Source organism: Hevea brasiliensis, chromosome 3 (assembly GCF_030052815.1).
Source record: "Hevea brasiliensis isolate MT/VB/25A 57/8 chromosome 3, ASM3005281v1, whole genome shotgun sequence".
Taxonomy (NCBI): Eukaryota; Viridiplantae; Streptophyta; class Magnoliopsida; order Malpighiales; family Euphorbiaceae; genus Hevea; species Hevea brasiliensis.
Genome location: NC_079495.1, coordinates 8,180,561 through 8,197,385, shown reverse-complemented (window position 1 = coordinate 8,197,385; position 16,825 = coordinate 8,180,561). Strand labels below are relative to the sequence as shown.

General features: G+C 30.0%; 3 protein-coding genes across 3 annotated transcripts; all 3 read left to right on the top strand.

Moving 5' to 3' along the window:
* The first annotated feature begins 3,138 nt into the window (after positions 1 to 3,138).
* On the top strand, positions 3,139 to 5,594 carry LOC110647419 (ras-related protein RABA4d). Its single transcript, XM_058143783.1, has 2 exons — positions 3,139 to 3,740; positions 4,933 to 5,594. The coding sequence occupies exons 1-2, from the start codon at positions 3,517 to 3,519 to the stop codon at positions 5,381 to 5,383; spliced, it is 675 nt and encodes a 224-aa protein (XP_057999766.1). The 5' UTR covers positions 3,139 to 3,516; the 3' UTR covers positions 5,384 to 5,594.
* Positions 5,595 to 7,774: 2,180 nt separating this feature from the next.
* LOC110647418 (3,9-dihydroxypterocarpan 6A-monooxygenase) lies at positions 7,775 to 10,569 on the top strand. Its single transcript, XM_021801229.2, has 2 exons — positions 7,775 to 8,852; positions 9,850 to 10,569. Exons 1-2 carry the CDS (start codon positions 7,911 to 7,913, stop codon positions 10,483 to 10,485), a joined length of 1,578 nt encoding a protein of 525 aa, XP_021656921.2. The 5' UTR covers positions 7,775 to 7,910; the 3' UTR covers positions 10,486 to 10,569.
* A 2,511-nt stretch (positions 10,570 to 13,080) lies between these two features.
* On the top strand, positions 13,081 to 16,825 carry LOC110647422 (uncharacterized). Its single transcript, XM_021801232.2, has 5 exons — positions 13,081 to 14,160; positions 14,916 to 15,000; positions 15,150 to 15,319; positions 15,496 to 15,770; positions 16,459 to 16,825. Exons 1-5 carry the CDS (start codon positions 13,785 to 13,787, stop codon positions 16,633 to 16,635), a joined length of 1,083 nt encoding a protein of 360 aa, XP_021656924.1. The 5' UTR covers positions 13,081 to 13,784; the 3' UTR covers positions 16,636 to 16,825.

Genomic DNA, 16,825 nt, shown 5'->3' with positions numbered 1-16,825 from the left:
TAATCAACCCACATTTCACTTACATCATTGGCAGCTGAATAATTGTCCATAGACACATCACCTCCTTCAGATTCAACAACATATCCACTATCTCCACTATCATTGCTACTTAAATTTAATTTCCTTTGAGGTTTATTGTTCACATATTGTTCCTAATTATTAAACTAATAAGTGTTAATTTTTAAAAGTTGAAAATATTGCATATATGATAAATATTTTGAAACTTTAAAAGCATTTTTAATATAAATCAAATAATTAATATTTGTATCTTATAATAATTATATAATTTTTAAAGAAAAAACTCTTAAAAAATAGCTTTAAAGAAAATAAAAAAAAATCAACAAATATCCTAAATGCATAAATATTCTTGGCCTGATTATGTATATAACTATATTTTTAAAAGCTTAAAATAAAGTTTTTAACAATATTTAAATTTTAAAAAATTTTTAAGTAATGGAATAAATATAGTAAAATTTCAATTATATATTATAATATATTTTTAGGACTTTATAAAAATAAATTATCTATATAACATAAAATTTGAAATTGAGAATTGATTGTAAAATATGAATTCTTATAAATTTACTATTTAGTATCTAGTTTATGACCCATATTAAGTCTCAGTATTTTGGAAATTGAACGATTTAATACCTCAATTGTACTTTCGTCAAAATTAGAGGTCATTCTTTTTAGTATTGCGTTAGTTTAAGTGAAAAGACAAAATATATCATTTATTTAATTAAAAAAAATTACTATTTGGCCATTGAGATTTGACTAATAGTACAATTTGATCCCTATATTTTGATAATTGAATAATTTAATCCCTCACTTATATTTTCCTTCAATTACAATTAATTATTATCAAATAAATTAATTCTTTTTGTTCTATAAAATAAATTAAAAAAATTTTTAATGAGAACAAAGTTAATAAGAAAAAAACAAATTATAATAATTCAGCAATTATCAAATATAGGGACTAAATCATTCAATTTCAAAAACACAAGGACCAAGTTGTAATATTGATCAAAATTCAGGGATCAAATAATAAATTTTCTTTAATTAATAAATGATATATTTGTCTTTTCACTTAAACTAACGACAATATTGAACGAAAAGATCTCTGATTTTGACGAAAGTATAAGTGAGAGACTAAATTATTCAATTTCAAAAATATAAAGATCAAATCATAATATCGATCAAAATTCAAGAACCAAATAATAAATTACCCTTCTTATAATTAGCAAGACAAAAAAAAACAAATCGTTTGGAAGTTGAAAGGGAACCCACTAATATAATGCATATAATATGATTTATTAAATTTAATTAAAACTTGTAATTGTGAATTTGATATGTGTTTAAGATTTATAATCAAAGGGAGAGAGGATAATAGCAATGGTAGGATAGTTTAATGGTAAACTCCAACCTTAACTTTTAAAAATTTAGGGTTTGGAAAGAAAGATGCAATAATGATAAAGTGAAAAATAATAGTAGTTAAATTTATATAGTTTAGTGGTAAATTTGAATTTTAAAAAAAGTTTAAAGTTTAAAAAGAGAAGTGTGAGATTTAAATCTCTCTATTTTAAAAATTATATAATTTTGATTTATTTAGTAATTCATAGATAAAATTATTCTAATTAACTTTTTATGAAAAATTAATTTAATTATTACTTATTATTTTATGTATTTAATATATTAATTTATTAATTTATTTATATATAAATACAATTTTAATAAATATAAATATATGTCATGTGTTATGTTATGGTTAGGTTTTTTATTCAAATTTTATATATTAAAAAATTTAAACATGTTTTTGTAACTCAAATTTATAATTAAATTTAAAACTTATTTTATATCATCTAATATTTAATTTTATTTTTCACATAAAATAATTTAATCTTCATAAAAATTAAATATAAATGACAAATATTTGTATTTTATATAACTTAATTATATCATAATTTTAAGTAATAGTTATTAATATATTATTTTTAAAATAATGACAAATAAAATCAATATATTTATAATATTATAGAATACAATAATTAATATAAAGAACTTTCTTAATGAATTATCTCACAAATCTATTCAATAAAATCACTTATAAATCTATTTAAGGAGCTCATTAACAATCCTATTTAATGGGTCTACTTTAGAGTGCATTCAATAAGTTAACTCATGAGTTTATATAATGAGTTAGCTTATAAATTTTGACAAGTCAAGTATTAATAAACTCAAGTTTAGTTTATTTACTAAATGAGTTTAAATATTAAGCTCAGTGGTAGATTCATATATTTTTTTTTCTGGGGTCAACATATAAAAAAAATATAATTAAATATATTTTCATAATTATAATCAACGAGATCTAATGCCCTCAAAACTATTAAAAATTGAGAAGGATCAATTGATTTCTCATTATAAAAGTACATTTTTTCATCAAAAAGAGAGTTCACGATTTAAATTTAAGAGTTAATTTATAACAACACATACATACATAGAAATAATTTAAAAAAATGAAGAGTCAATTGACCCATCATTTACATTTATAGATCCACCACTAATTAAACTCGAGTTTAACTCATTTAGAGTCAAACTTTTATCAAGATGAATTTCTAGTGAATATTCATTTTCATGCCTAAGAGAAAATCAATGTTTATACTATTTTATATTTATCAATGTTTAAAAGTTAATTTTATTTTATTCTTTAATTAAAATTTTAAATATATTTTATTAATGTTTTAGAACAAGTAAATTTAAATCATCAATAGTAATATGATTAAAAATTAAATATATGGAAATTTAAAAAAAAAAAATTAAATACTTGCTTAGATTATTAGTCAATGAAGTTAATAATAAAGTTTAAAAGAAAACTTATATAAGAACTCTAGATAAAAATATATTTCATTTAATGTATTTATGCGATAATATAATGTAATTATTAATTAATTTATAAAAGTCGCACTCACATTTCTCAAATAATAAAAACAGCAATAACATTAATATGAAGAATTTTTTACCTAGAGAATTTTTTTTTTATATTTTGAAAATATTAATGATTGATTAAAAATTAAATAACCCGTAAAAAAGTGAAATTAAGGCATTTGTAGATGGTGAATTTGGGTAGTTTGGTCACATTCATCTAATTTCTTCATCTTCGCATATCTGGGATCACCATAGCCGTTACATAACAAATCTTCAGTAGGCTCTCTCTCCATTCATCTCCCAAGCACTTCTCTGCAACAGACAAACAGAAAAAAATCAATCCAACATTTCAAATAATTTCTTATCTTCCCCTTAATTAATTAATCCATCATCAATCATTCCCATTAAGTGAATCCAAATCCTTGCCTTTTCAAGCTTTTATTTCCAACACCCATGTTGCAACTTGTGCTTTTTGTTCATTTTATGATAAGATCATAGATCTCAACAAGTTTTCTCTGTAGATTTTCACATTGTATTATATATATATGTTGTAGAGCAGAGAGAAAAACTAGCAGGATTTGATTTGATTTGAAGATGACCAATTATGTAGATTTTAATCAGAAGATTGATTATGTATTTAAGGTTGTATTGATCGGAGATTCAGCTGTTGGGAAATCCCAACTCCTGGCAAGATTTGCAAGAAATGAATTCTGTGTGGATTCAAAAGCCACAATTGGGGTTGAATTCCAGACAAAAACTCTTTCTATGGATAACAAGACTGTCAAGGCTCAAATTTGGGACACTGCTGGCCAAGAAAGGTGCGCTCCTTCTTCTTTTTCTTCAGCCCTCTGCAATTTTTTACATTTTAAAGGCATAGATTTTGTGCCAGTAAGGTTGTATCAATGATCAAAACTTGATAATCATTCGAGATAGAAGTTGCCCATAAATTATTTTAATTTCTTGAGTTAATGACCTGATGGAACAATGACTTGCAACAAGGAATTAATGTTGCACAGATTGTCAAGTTTGTTTTGTGATGGCCAACTAGACTTATCTTAATTGGTTGTTTTGTGAATTTGATTGATTGGAATTCGTTTGGTGATTCATATTCAGAACAATTCCTTCCACCTTGTATTTTGGTCATTTTAGTAGTCTCTAATCTCTATATATCTTGAATTTCGCTGTGACCAAGATATGCACCTTTTTCCTTTATGCTCAAGCATTTCCTAAGAACACAATTAATTAGTATGAATTTGTTGGGTACTAATTCAAAAATCCGCCAACATTATTGAGCAATTTAGTTTCATACTTTCATCTTTTGTCAAGTTTACATGAATACCTCGTAGGGGGCTACAAATCTATGCTTAGCCGAATGATATTTAGCTTTCTTGGAGAAATTTAGTTCGCATTCAACTTTTTCTTTTGTTCAATTAGCTCTGACTGAGACTTGAACTTGATACCTCCACTAAGCTAAAGCTAATTGGTTAGTCGCATTCAACTTTGATAATACATTATTCAAACTATTGGTTACTAATCTTTCCTTAACCGTGCTAATACGATCTATTGGACAAGACAATATCTAAATAGAGAATTTGTTTTTCTTTTCTTCTTCTTTGTTTACAAAAAAGAGAAAAAGAGACATGAACTTAAAGTATTACTTGAGTGGAATATTTGTCACCAAATTAAGTATGCGAATGCAAATATAGAAAATTTCAAATCATATTGACTTCTTTGTTGGTTTCCTTTTCTCTAGTGTCCCCTACATTCTTGATCAAGGATAGGAGTGAAAATTATATGATGCAATTGATATCTATACAACGGTTATATTATAACCGTTGATAGTGATAGATTCCACATAGATCTCACTATGATCATTGGTTGTAGTGAAACAGTTTCACCAAATAGAACCTCGATAGGATGATTGACATGTTGCAAGTCACTATTATTATTGTTATTTTGCTATATTGAGAGATGCATTGTAATGTTATTCCCTTTTTCTTTCCCCGTCAGGTATAGGGCAGTGACAAGTGCATACTATAGAGGTGCAGTTGGAGCAATGTTAGTTTATGACATGACAAAGCGCCAATCTTTCGATCATATGGCAAGGTGGCTAGAGGAATTGAGGGGACATGCTGATAAGAACATTGTAGTAATGCTAATTGGCAACAAGTGTGACTTAGGAAGTCTTCGAGCAGTGCCTGTAGAAGATGCCCAAGAGTTTGCACAAAGAGAAAATCTATTCTTTATGGAGACATCAGCTCTTGAAGCAACCAATGTTGAAACTGCTTTTTTGACAGTACTAACTGAGATTTATCGAGTTATTAGCAAGAAAACTCTTTCTGCTAATGATGAGCATGATGCTAATGGGACTTCAGGCCTTCTAAAGGGAACCAGGATCATTGTTCCAGTCCAGGATCAAAATCTTGGAAAGAAAGGTGGTTGTTGCTTTTCATCAAGCTAATTCTAACTTACCAATTTTGTTTTTCCTTCTGAAATTGTTCTTTATTTAATTAGGATCTACTGTTTCGAACAAATTCATGATGTATTGTTTAGAATGTGGGTATCGATGTTGTTGGATGATAGGTTAAGGCTGTCTATATGTTATTCACATTGAATTAGATCATCGTAATTCGTGGAAAGTCATTACTTCTCCAGATAAGTACATGTAAAAGAATGTTGCATTTTCTCTTTTAAGAAAAATTTTGAACTATTAACTTGCCCAAAATCTGGGAAAGAAAGGTGGTTGCTCGATGCCATCTTGTTAGGATCTGGAGTCAAGCCTGAGAAGGTCAGTATTTTATTTGCGTGGTTTTTTTAATGGGTATAAATTTACATTCATTAATGTTTATTTAATACAATTTATTAACATAAAAATATACAATTTGAATGACAAAACATATGGAAAATTGTGCTAAATTACAAATTGTTATGCCCTTTACTAGTAGGTACATTCAGTAAACCTTAATGGGTACAAATATCACACGAGTTTCAAGATTCTCACTCGGTTGCCTGAGTCTTGACACTGCTGTTAATTGGTAAAGCCAAAAGTGACCTCTGGGCATTACTATGGAACCTTGCTTCTCCTTTAACTAAAACTAAACTGGTCATTTGGCAAACTAGGTCCAAAGCTGCTAAGTTGCAATTTAAACAAGTTAGAAGCAAACTTCATTGCTTGCTAAACTATAAATTTTAGTAAATTAGCAAGTGTTGCGCCAACGTGATCATTATTAATATATTATTTAATTGAATAAAGATATGACTATATAGCGTTTTTTATATTTATATTTAATTTATTTGAAATATTTTAAGAAATATTTATAAAAGCAACCATGAAAATATAAAAAAAAATAAATAAAAAAAATATGAATTGAAAATAAAAATAAAAACTAAAGATAAAATACCAATAAAACATATTTAAATAAATTCTTATAAGATGAAGATTATCTTAATAACATTTATGCAAATTGTTCTTTATTTTTTTTTATAATGCCTTGGTTACTAAGCTATTATTTGATAAGTTTAAGAGAAAATTTTGATTGAAAATTATATTTTCTATTTGCATTAGAATGTCGCTAATTTGATTTTTAATGTGTAATATTGATTTATATGGTTTATGACTGACTCTTAGTTTTTCTAATATTAATTAAATTGTAATCATTATCATAAATATTTTATTATAATGAATTAAACACATGATTTCTTTATAGTGGCAATGAAAATGTGGCTTTGGTTTATATAATTTATAACTCTTAATTTTCCTAGTATTAGCTAGATTATAACTATTGTTATAAATTTTTCAAATGAATAAGGAAAATAAAAAGTCTAAGAAAGCAAAAGAATGAAAAAATTTTGCTGTTAAAACCCTTGATATGGCTTTCCTATCATGCCAAGTAGTGCTTAATATAGAAAGTCACATGGCAGCATGTCTTCAACTTATTTTAGAGCTCATATTTATTATATTTATATAGATATGATCGTGTTGAACTAAACTTGTACAGCAAATTATAATGGAAGTCACAAAATATTATTTGAATGATAATGACCGTAAGTGGGAGCCAGGTTGCAGCGATCTTGGAAGCTATGTTCTCCTTTGGTTGGGTCAAGGTTAGACCCGTTACAGATTAGGGTTTTGTTTGTATTGGGCCCAACCTTTGATGGGTTTAGTTTGCTGATAATAATAAATAAAACTGAAAAGCACTTGGGAAACATACTCAAAATGGTGATGTTAATGTTCAACGTTTGCTTGGTCCTGCCAAATGAAATTCAGGTTTCCATCATTTTTGGGCATCTTCTCAATGCATATGGCTTGGCCTCACATTAAGGTGAATTACTTAGATTCAGCTTTGGCCTGGCCGGCTTCCTGCAAACAGGACCAAAGTGCTAGCGTTCAAACTCTTGAAAGAGACGCAAGAATGTAACATGAACACGAAACATGAAGAAATAGGCCATGACCATAAGGATACAAACAAGTATGGACAAAATAACTCTATTAGAATAAGATGAATAAAATAACTCTCTTATTATATACATCACAAATTTAATATCCATGCATATCTTTCAGCCCTTTGGCCCCCTATAGCTATCACATTTGCCGTAAAATTGTTGGCATTAACAAAAGTCTACAAACCTGATAGCGATAGAATGTATATTCTAATCACAACTGCCAATATTATATGTATAGGAAACATACAATCTATTTCTATGTATTTAATGGAAATGGTCCAAACCAAGAATTCTAAGATGTTATTTTGTCAAATATCATTTCTTTTCTATTCACTTAAATAATTGTAAATAGATGATTAAAAAACAAACAGTCCAAGTTAAAAAGAAGCAATTTCTCAAACGCCTGTTTATTTGCTTTGTAATCAATCATTGCATTCACTGTGTCGTCTCTGAAATGCCTCTCCAAGCTTTCTTGCCTAGCACCAAGTGGTATTTCTAGTAAAGGAAAGAGTCCCCCTTATCCATTATATAAACTGCTCTCTGATATGATACCTTCTACTATATTCAATCAAAATTCAAACATGGCAGATTTCCAAGAATACGTGATTCTTCTTCTCATATGGCTAGTCTCCATGATTGTGATCAGAGTAATACTTAACAAAATTCGACCCACAGCTCATCTTCCACCAAGCCCACCAGCCCTACCAATCATTGGACACCTCCATCTCCTTGCTCCGATACCTCATCAAGCTCTCCACAAGCTTTCAACCAAGTATGGACCCTTAATTCACATATTCCTTGGCTCTGTCCCTTGTGTTGTTGCTTCCTCCCCTGAGATGGCAAAAGAATTCCTCAAAACACATGAAACTTCTTTCTGTGATCGTCCAAAAATGTTTGCTGTAGATTACCTCACATATGGCTCAGCTGATTTCTCCTTTGCTCCTTATGGACCATACTGGAAATTCATGAAGAAAATTTGTGTTTCTGAACTTCTTGGAGGTCGAATGCTGGACCAGTTGCTTCCAGTCAGACACGAAGAGATAAGGAGATTTTTGCATTTGATGCTAAAGAAAGCAAATGCAGGCGAGTCAGTTGATGTTGGAAAACAGCTTATAAGGGCAACTAATAATGTAATATCAAGAATGACTATGAGCCAAAGGTGTTCAGACGGTGAAGATGAAGCTGATGAGGTCAGGAAGTTGACGCAAGAGACCGCGGAACTTACAGGGAAGTTTAATTTGTCAGACTTTATTTGGTTCTGTAAGAACTTAGATTTGCAGGGATTTAACAGACGGCTGAAGGAAGTTCATGACAAGTTTGACAAAATGATGGAGAGGATCATAGGAGAGCATCAAGAGGCGAGGAAGATAAAGAAAGAAACAGGAGGAGATTCAATGAAAGATTTACTAGAAATTTTACTCGATATTTCAGAAGATGCAAACTCAGAAATGAAACTGACTAGAGAAAACATCAAGGCCTTTATTCTGGTAAAGTCTCATCAACACACACATACAAACAGGTTTTCAGTATTAATTTTAATATCCTTAACTCATGCAACTGACAATCATTAAAGTAACATCCTTAAAGCTCATTCACTGTCCATGAGACTAACTAGATCGTTATATGACTAACAATTTAAGAATAACAATCAATGTAGGTGTTGACATGACAGGTAGAATCACTGGTCATCTAATTGCTGTTAGGTGCAAAGTTTTTAAGAATTCCAAATGGCTCCAATTCCTAGTCAACTCCTGCATTCTTTATTACCAATCAATTTTACACAGCCTTCTTTCCCTTGGAAATCATCTTCTCCAAAAAATAATGAATTTCTACATCACAAACTGCATACTTTTTTTCTTTTCTTTCCATTTGGAAATGGTGTAGGCATAAGAGGATTTCGTAATAATCATACTTCAGCCAGTAGATACAGATCCTCCCCCCCCATCACAACTGTAAAATCACACAAATACAAATGACAAGGATAAAAATTCCAAGTACAAAGATGGGCTCCAAACATAGTGGAAAAAAAGGATATTCCCTAACTCGTGGCAAGATTGCAGGACAATCAAACTACTAACTTGATGGAAAGTCTAGGTGGAGGAATCAAAACCATATCCCCTATGTTTTACTAGGGAAATTACGACCAGGCCAAGGGTGAGGTCCAGTAGGATGACTTAGTCTACCCCACTATGGATGACATTTAAAAATACTCATCATGCTAATGGAAGCAAGGTATCTTTGTCAAATCCTACATAACTGATGATATAATTAGATTTTAGCAATTAACTCTGCTTTTTCAGTCCCCCCATCCTCTAAAGCAGCGAAATAATAACCCCATTTACAATCTCTGCGATGTCATGTCTCCTGGGGATTTTAGTTAATGGGAGTTATAATGATAGCAAAAGCAGCAATATGATGATTTTATGTCATTGAAAAATTCATATAAATAAACTGAAAAAAAAAATTGATTTCTGCATTGCATAGGATATATTTGCAGCAGGGACAGACACTTCAGCCATTACTACAGAATGGGCACTAGCAGAGCTAATCAATCACCCAGATATTATGAAGAAAGCAAGAGAAGAGATTGATTCTGTAATAGGAAAGAGCAGACTAGTAGGAGAATCAGATATTCCTAACCTCCCATACCTCCAAGCCATAGTAAAAGAAACGCTACGGCTTCACCCAACAGGCCCATTAATTGTGAGAGAATCAACTGAAAATTGCAGTATAAATGGATACGAAATTCCTGCAAGAACTCGACTTTTTGTGAATGTGTGGGCTCTTGGAAGGGATCCAAGCCACTGGGAAAACCCACTTGAATTCTGGCCAGAAAGGTTTATGAGTGAAGAGGGAAATGGAAAGAGTCAGCTGGACGTGAGGGGTCAGCATTTCCATTTGTTGCCGTTTGGAAGTGGAAGAAGAGGGTGCCCTGGAACCTCACTAGCACTGCAAGTGGTGCAGACAAGCCTTGCTGCTATGATTCAATGCTTTGAATGGAAGGTTAATGGAGGGGATGGTACTGTTGACATGGATGAGGGACTTGGACTAACCCTTCCAAGAGCGAATCCTTTGATTTGTGTTCCAGTTGCTAGGCTAAATCCATTCCCATCATTCTGACGCATTACTGGGTATTCAAAATAAGAGGCTAAAAGGAAGATGCAACACAATGTGATATACTAAAGCTTTTTGCAAATGTTATAATTTAGGCCTGTATTTATTAGAAATTTTAATTTAGTTTATTTTTGATATTTTGCTATTTTAATTTAAAGTTTCATTTTAAGTTTAATTTAATTTAAAAATTAAAATTTATGAATTAAATTTTTTATTTTTTTTATTTAAATAACAAATGAAAATTTTATTTTTTTGATATTGACATTAAATTTATTAATTTCTTGATTTAATTATAAAAATTAAGAAGCTCAATTTTTTGATTTTATTGATTTTTTAGTTAAATTTAACTTAAATTAAAATTTCTGAATTAAATTAAAAAAAATTAAAAATAAACTAAATTAATGTGTAATCGAGTTTTAAGTTAATTTTTTTATTTGAATATTAAATTTTTATTTTTAATATGTTTAATTTTAATTAAAATTTAAACTCGATACCTTATAGTTTAAAAACTACTCAATATACTAATTATAATTCATTGATTGGGTGTTAAATTGATTAATCTTTGAATTGTATATGGACTGAGACAATTAAAAAAAAAATTAAAATTTTATAATTTTAGTTGATCAATTTAAGAAAAGACATTTTAATGCAAGCTATTTTTAAGTGGAGATTTGATCAAAGCAAATTAAGTAAACACAACCACTTAAGGAAGCCTATTTTTTAAATATTATAATAAGATAATATGAGGGGATAATTTTAATATGTTATATTAAATTTAACTTAATTTAATTTATGAAAAATGAAAATATATTATTTATAATTTAACTCTAAAATTTAAATTCTAATCAATAAAATGTGAAGCATTTATCATTGGGTAACCTTAATCCCAACTTTTTTCTGAAAATAAGGTTGAGTCGATCATATTATATAGTCTCGTGCCAATTTGGGATTGAATTTATTTTTTGAAAGAATGATGAAACATTATCTAAAATGCTACTATTTAATAATTTTTATAATTAAATTAAAAGGAATTTATTTTTAAACATAACTTTTAATAACATTTAATCAACCACAACTTATCAAGTCATCATGATTTAATAAAACAACTTAATCATGATTTTATCGATGAAGTGTTGGCCTAATAAGTTATTGATGTTGTTGGTGGATCTTTTCTGCCGTTATCAACTTGCAAAATAAGAGAGAACACCGCTCATAAGATAAGAGATAACACTAAATAACACTAAATGGATTGACTTAAGTAATCTATCCAATGCTTAGATGGATATTGAGTAAAATATAAAATTAACTAAAGAGAACAACGTGATTCTTATATTGAAGGAAGTCTAACGAAAGTGTAACTCCTAACAAGGTGAGATTATTATTTTAGTAGATAATATTTATATTAGCTTAGAATTCAGATATTTGAGTGTTACTATATCAGTTACCATTGAGATTCAATAATTAAAAAATTATGAATTTAAATTTTATTATAATATTATTAATATTAGGAAAAAGTATAAAAAAAATATATTGTGTTTTTCATTTAATATCATGTGTTTTGCATATGTATGAAAGATGGTGGTTTATTTTTTATTAATCTTATTTTAAAATAAACTTTATCAAAATTAATTATATATTAGGCCTAAAAAAATTATTTGTCCATATATAAACTTTAGAAAATAAATTTATTTTTTAAAAATTTTTTCTATTATTTTTACAATTGCTTCTAATTTTAATATTTATCGAAATTTTAAAATCTTAAAATTTTTTAATATTAATTTTTTTTATTGAACATTTGCTTTTATTAAATTTTAATTTGATAAAACCTTTTAAAATTTATGTTTTTAATTTACAATAAAAAAAGTTAAATCTATATATAAAACCACATGGCTAATATATTGTTATTAATAAGTTTCAGTTTAATAATATTTTTAAAGTGATAAAATTTGGAATTGAAATCCTAATTAAAATGAATTACATAAAAAAAAATAGATATCCCTTTTTTAAAAATTAAAATTCTGTAAAAATTTAGGTCATATTTAATATAGCCATATTAAAATTATAATATAATTATAATTATATTATTTAATAATATAAAAAATTTAATATAATAAAATAATAATTATATAATATAATTAATTATATTAAAAAAACATGATGATATATTTATTTTATTACCACTATCTCTATTTTATTATGATTACCACCACAATCACGATCACTATGATCACTGTATTATTATAATTTGATCACTATTATTATTATTTAATTATTATTATCTTTATTGTTACTACAATCCAATCACTATTGTCATTATATTATAATTTAATTAGATTATATAATTGATATATTATAATATATTATGCTTTTTATCTTATTAATTTAATTAAATTTTTTATTATTTTTTGAAATAAAAAAATTAATTCTTTTAAATAAAAAATTAATTTAAAAAAATATGTACGATGATTATGTGATAATTTTTTTTTTCTTAAAGATCAAGGAACCACAGTGTGAAATGCTGATTTAATGGCCAGAAATCTCCGGGAATACCATACGTATAGCCTGTCAAACACAAAGAATAATTGAAACTTATCCTGTGGTTCCCTTGGCCATCATCATCATCGTCAATCCCACCAATAAACAAAACTAAAACCAGCGAAACAACACAAATCCGAAAGGTGGTGGGTATTGGCAGTTTGACGCGTGGGACCCCAATCCACCGTGTCATTTGGCTGTTTCAATCCTTAGCCCCCAGTTTTCAATTTAATATCCTGTTGGTAAATCCACACATCTCTCTTCTCGTTTTCATGCTTTTGGATCTTCCCTCGATTCTCTCATTATTAGCCCACAGCTAATTATTTTTGAGTTCTCACGCCATTTTCCCCCCTTTAATCTCTTATAATTTTCTGCAATTTTTTCAATGCCCTTTTGATTCCTACAGTGCAGTCTTCGTCTTGTTTGTTTCTTTCACTCAAGTTTCCTGTATTAGTTCCCACTTTCTATGATTTATTAGATCTGATTTTGTTCTCTATGTCTTCCCGTGGTTTTCAAATTTGGCAACTTTTTTCCCCTTTACTTAGATCTGATTGTATGATTTTTTGATTGAAAAAAATCAATCTAATTGCGTTGGAATACTAAATTATCGTGTTTATGGTGTTTGCATTTGTGCGTATCTCTTAAAAATATTGAATGTGGCTCTAATTTCTCTTCGCGGAACATTGTATTCTGGGTTTCTTTTAATTGAACCAAAATCTGACAAAGTTCAATCCTTTTGTGCGTTTGAGTTTCTGGGTGTCTGTCAAAAAATGGTGACAGTCAATCTAGGAATGCTCCATTACGTGCTTGACCACATTTATGGAGGATTTATGCATAGAACCAAAATAAGCCCTCCATTCTTTTCCAGAGGATGGGGTGGCTCAAAGCTTGAGCTCTTGGAGAGAATGATCAAGCAGCTATTCCCTGAAGTGGAGAGCCAGAATTGGACTCCGAGTTCGATACAGCCCATTTGGCGAACAGTTTGGGAGACCCAAACTGCTTCTTTAAGAGAAGGGATCTTTAAGACCCCTTGCGATGAGCAGCTCCTTAGTGCTTTACCTCATGAAAGTCATACTGCAAGGGTTGCTTTTCTTGCACCGAAATCCATCTCTCCACAAAAGATGGCTTGTGTGGTTCATCTTGCAGGTAAGCTGAGCATCTTTTGAATTTGAAATTATAGGATACATTACCTTCGCTCAAGTTCCCTTTTCGTTTAGATTTTGAACAAAACAATTTACATTCTAGTTTGTTGTTATTTGATGGAGAATCTGTATAGGTTGTTTGATTTAGCTACTTTAATGCTAATTGGAAACGTTGTGAATTAGTTTCTTGCGCCAAGCTGTCGGAGTTAATGGCCATTTTGCTTATCTGGTGCAGTTTAATACTTGCTCCTATACTTTATGAAGGTCAAATTTTCACTATGCGTTTTTCTTTTTTTAAGAATGTGTCATATAGGTTGGATTATCTTTTAAGAATGTTCATTTGCTGCAAAGGAGTTGCACTTGTGCAGGAACAATTGCTAATCACTACCTTCAATGGTTTATGAGTTGTGCCTTTGGATTGTTGAATTTGCATTCAATTGAAGAAACTTGAAGCATCTGTTTGCTTTCCTATATGCTTTCCCAACTGATCCAGCTCAGTGAATTTTAAAATTAAGGAATCATTCATGACTCAGATTGCATAATCTTGCTGGGGTTGTTTCCCATTCCTTTCCAGAATGATTTATGCTTTTGAGCAATAGGTTCTGTTTCATTTTAGCCAAAACTGTGTCATCTCTGCAAAATTTAATGTTTATTTTGAAGAAAGTGAGTTTTTCCTAGGCTGAATTGAGTGGTGAATTTGACGGTTATCACTTTTAAGTTAGAGATTACGTACTTTAACTTCATTTTTCCATTTTTCAGGCACTGGAGATCATTCATTTGAACGAAGATTGCGTCTTGGTGCACCATTGTTGAAGCAAAACATTGCAACCATGGTGCTGGAGAGGTTAGAGTCAATCTTGTGCTATTAGCTACTAATAGAAGATGGAAGTTTTTCTTTTTGCGCCCCCACCCCACACCCCCCGCGTCTCTCTCTCTCTCTCTCTCTCTCTCATAAACTATAAGCATATGATTCAACTTAATATGCAATTGCAGCCCTTTCTATGGACACAGACGCCCTATGCTGCAGCGTGGTGCAAAACTCTTGTGTGTTAGTGACTTGCTATTATTAGGCAGAGCAACCATTGAGGAGACACGCAGTCTTCTACATTGGCTTGACTTCGAGGCAGGGTTTGGCAAGATGGGTGTTTGTGGATTTAGCATGGGTACACACCTCTCCTGTTCAAGCACTGGCCACTTAAAATATTAAATTTATTTAGTTGCTTGAGACCAATATATTATTTCGGAGCACCAACAGATAAAAAAACAGTGTACAAAGATATCTCACCTTTTGTATTGGTCCAAATATTTTCTAAAATTTGATGATCTTATTGAATTTTAGGGGGAGTACATGCTGCAATGGTTGGATCACTGTACCCCACACCCGTTGCAACCCTTCCTTTTCTCTCCCCACATTCTGCTGTTGTGGCATTCTGTGAGGGGATATTGAGGCATGGCACTGCATGGGATGCACTGAGAAAGGATCTTGCAGTTCAAGAGACTGCAATGACTCTAGAGGAGGTGCAAAAACGGATGCGAAATGTATTGTCTCTCACAGATGTCACGCGCTTTCCAATTCCTAAGAATCCCAGTGCTGTAATATTTGTTGCTGCAACTGTAAGTAATATGTCTTAGCATCACCGTTTGATGTTATTTGAAAAGACTGAAGAGAATTTGGTGGTTTTTTTCATTTCAGGTTTTCTCATTCAAATTTTTTTCCTTGGATTAACATTTTACCTCATTTTATGATAAGCAGACTATTGTGCTATCATACAGATATTACTGTATAGAAATGATTTATGCTTCATTCAATCTTTTCTACCCTATATTCTCTTTCTTCTATTAATTAATACTAGATAAACTATGTATCCACCATGTCGTATGCTATAACTTCTCTGCTAATTATGTGGATCAATTTACAGTGAAATGCATTATAGTATACTTAGTTGGAGCAATACTTATCCATCTTCCTGCATCAACTCGTCAAATTATTATTTGAATAGGTTTTTTAGCGCTCTCTTCCTCTCTTTCACGGATAAGAAAAGATAAATTTTCTGGTATATATTTTTGCCATTCAAATCGAGTAATTTAGCCTGCTGATCCATTGATGGATTGGATTGCCTGACAGAAAAGGTAGGCATTGAGCACTTCACAGGATGATATGATGCTGTACTAAGTCTTGACCCTTTTTAACATATGTAGAGTGTTGTGTTTATTTTATGGTGCATTTACAACTAAATATTTCTAAATTCTCTATGGCCATATTCAATCTTAGAACTTATTCAACTAAAATTTTGTCTTTTAGGACGATGGCTACATACCAAAACATTCTGTTTTGGAGCTTCAAAAGGCCTGGCCAGGTTCAGAGGTGAGATGGGTTACTGGAGGCCATGTTTCATCTTTCCTTCTTCACAATGATGAGTTTCGCAAGGCCATTGTTGATGGGCTGAACAGATTAGAGTGGAAAGAGTCTCCATTGTAATAGTAATCACATATAAAGAAGTCCACTATTATTTTCTTCATTAATCTTCTTCTCCCTTAATTCTTGATAAGCTTTGTAAAATGTACAACTGATAGTGATATCTGTGAATGACCCCTGCAGGGAAAAAAGGGTGTTATGTGAATGAGTTACTTGTTTCTCTTTAATCTCCAAAGGAACTTTTTTACTTGAA

Excerpts from the sequence above, each read along its gene's own strand:
- LOC110647422 (XM_021801232.2), top strand. The coding sequence starts at position 13,785 with ATGGTGACAGTCAATCTAGGAATGCTCCATTACGTGCTTGACCACATT. Across the intron at positions 14,161-14,915 it reads TTGTGTGGTTCATCTTGCAG|GCACTGGAGATCATTCATTT; the intron begins GTAAGCTGAGCA and ends TCCATTTTTCAG. Across the intron at positions 15,771-16,458 it reads TAATATTTGTTGCTGCAACT|GACGATGGCTACATACCAAA; the intron begins GTAAGTAATATG and ends TTTGTCTTTTAG.
- LOC110647418 (XM_021801229.2), top strand. The coding sequence starts at position 7,911 with ATGATACCTTCTACTATATTCAATCAAAATTCAAACATGGCAGATTTC. Across the intron at positions 8,853-9,849 it reads ACATCAAGGCCTTTATTCTG|GATATATTTGCAGCAGGGAC; the intron begins GTAAAGTCTCAT and ends TGCATTGCATAG.
- LOC110647419 (XM_058143783.1), top strand. The coding sequence starts at position 3,517 with ATGACCAATTATGTAGATTTTAATCAGAAGATTGATTATGTATTTAAG. Across the intron at positions 3,741-4,932 it reads GACACTGCTGGCCAAGAAAG|GTATAGGGCAGTGACAAGTG; the intron begins GTGCGCTCCTTC and ends TTTCCCCGTCAG.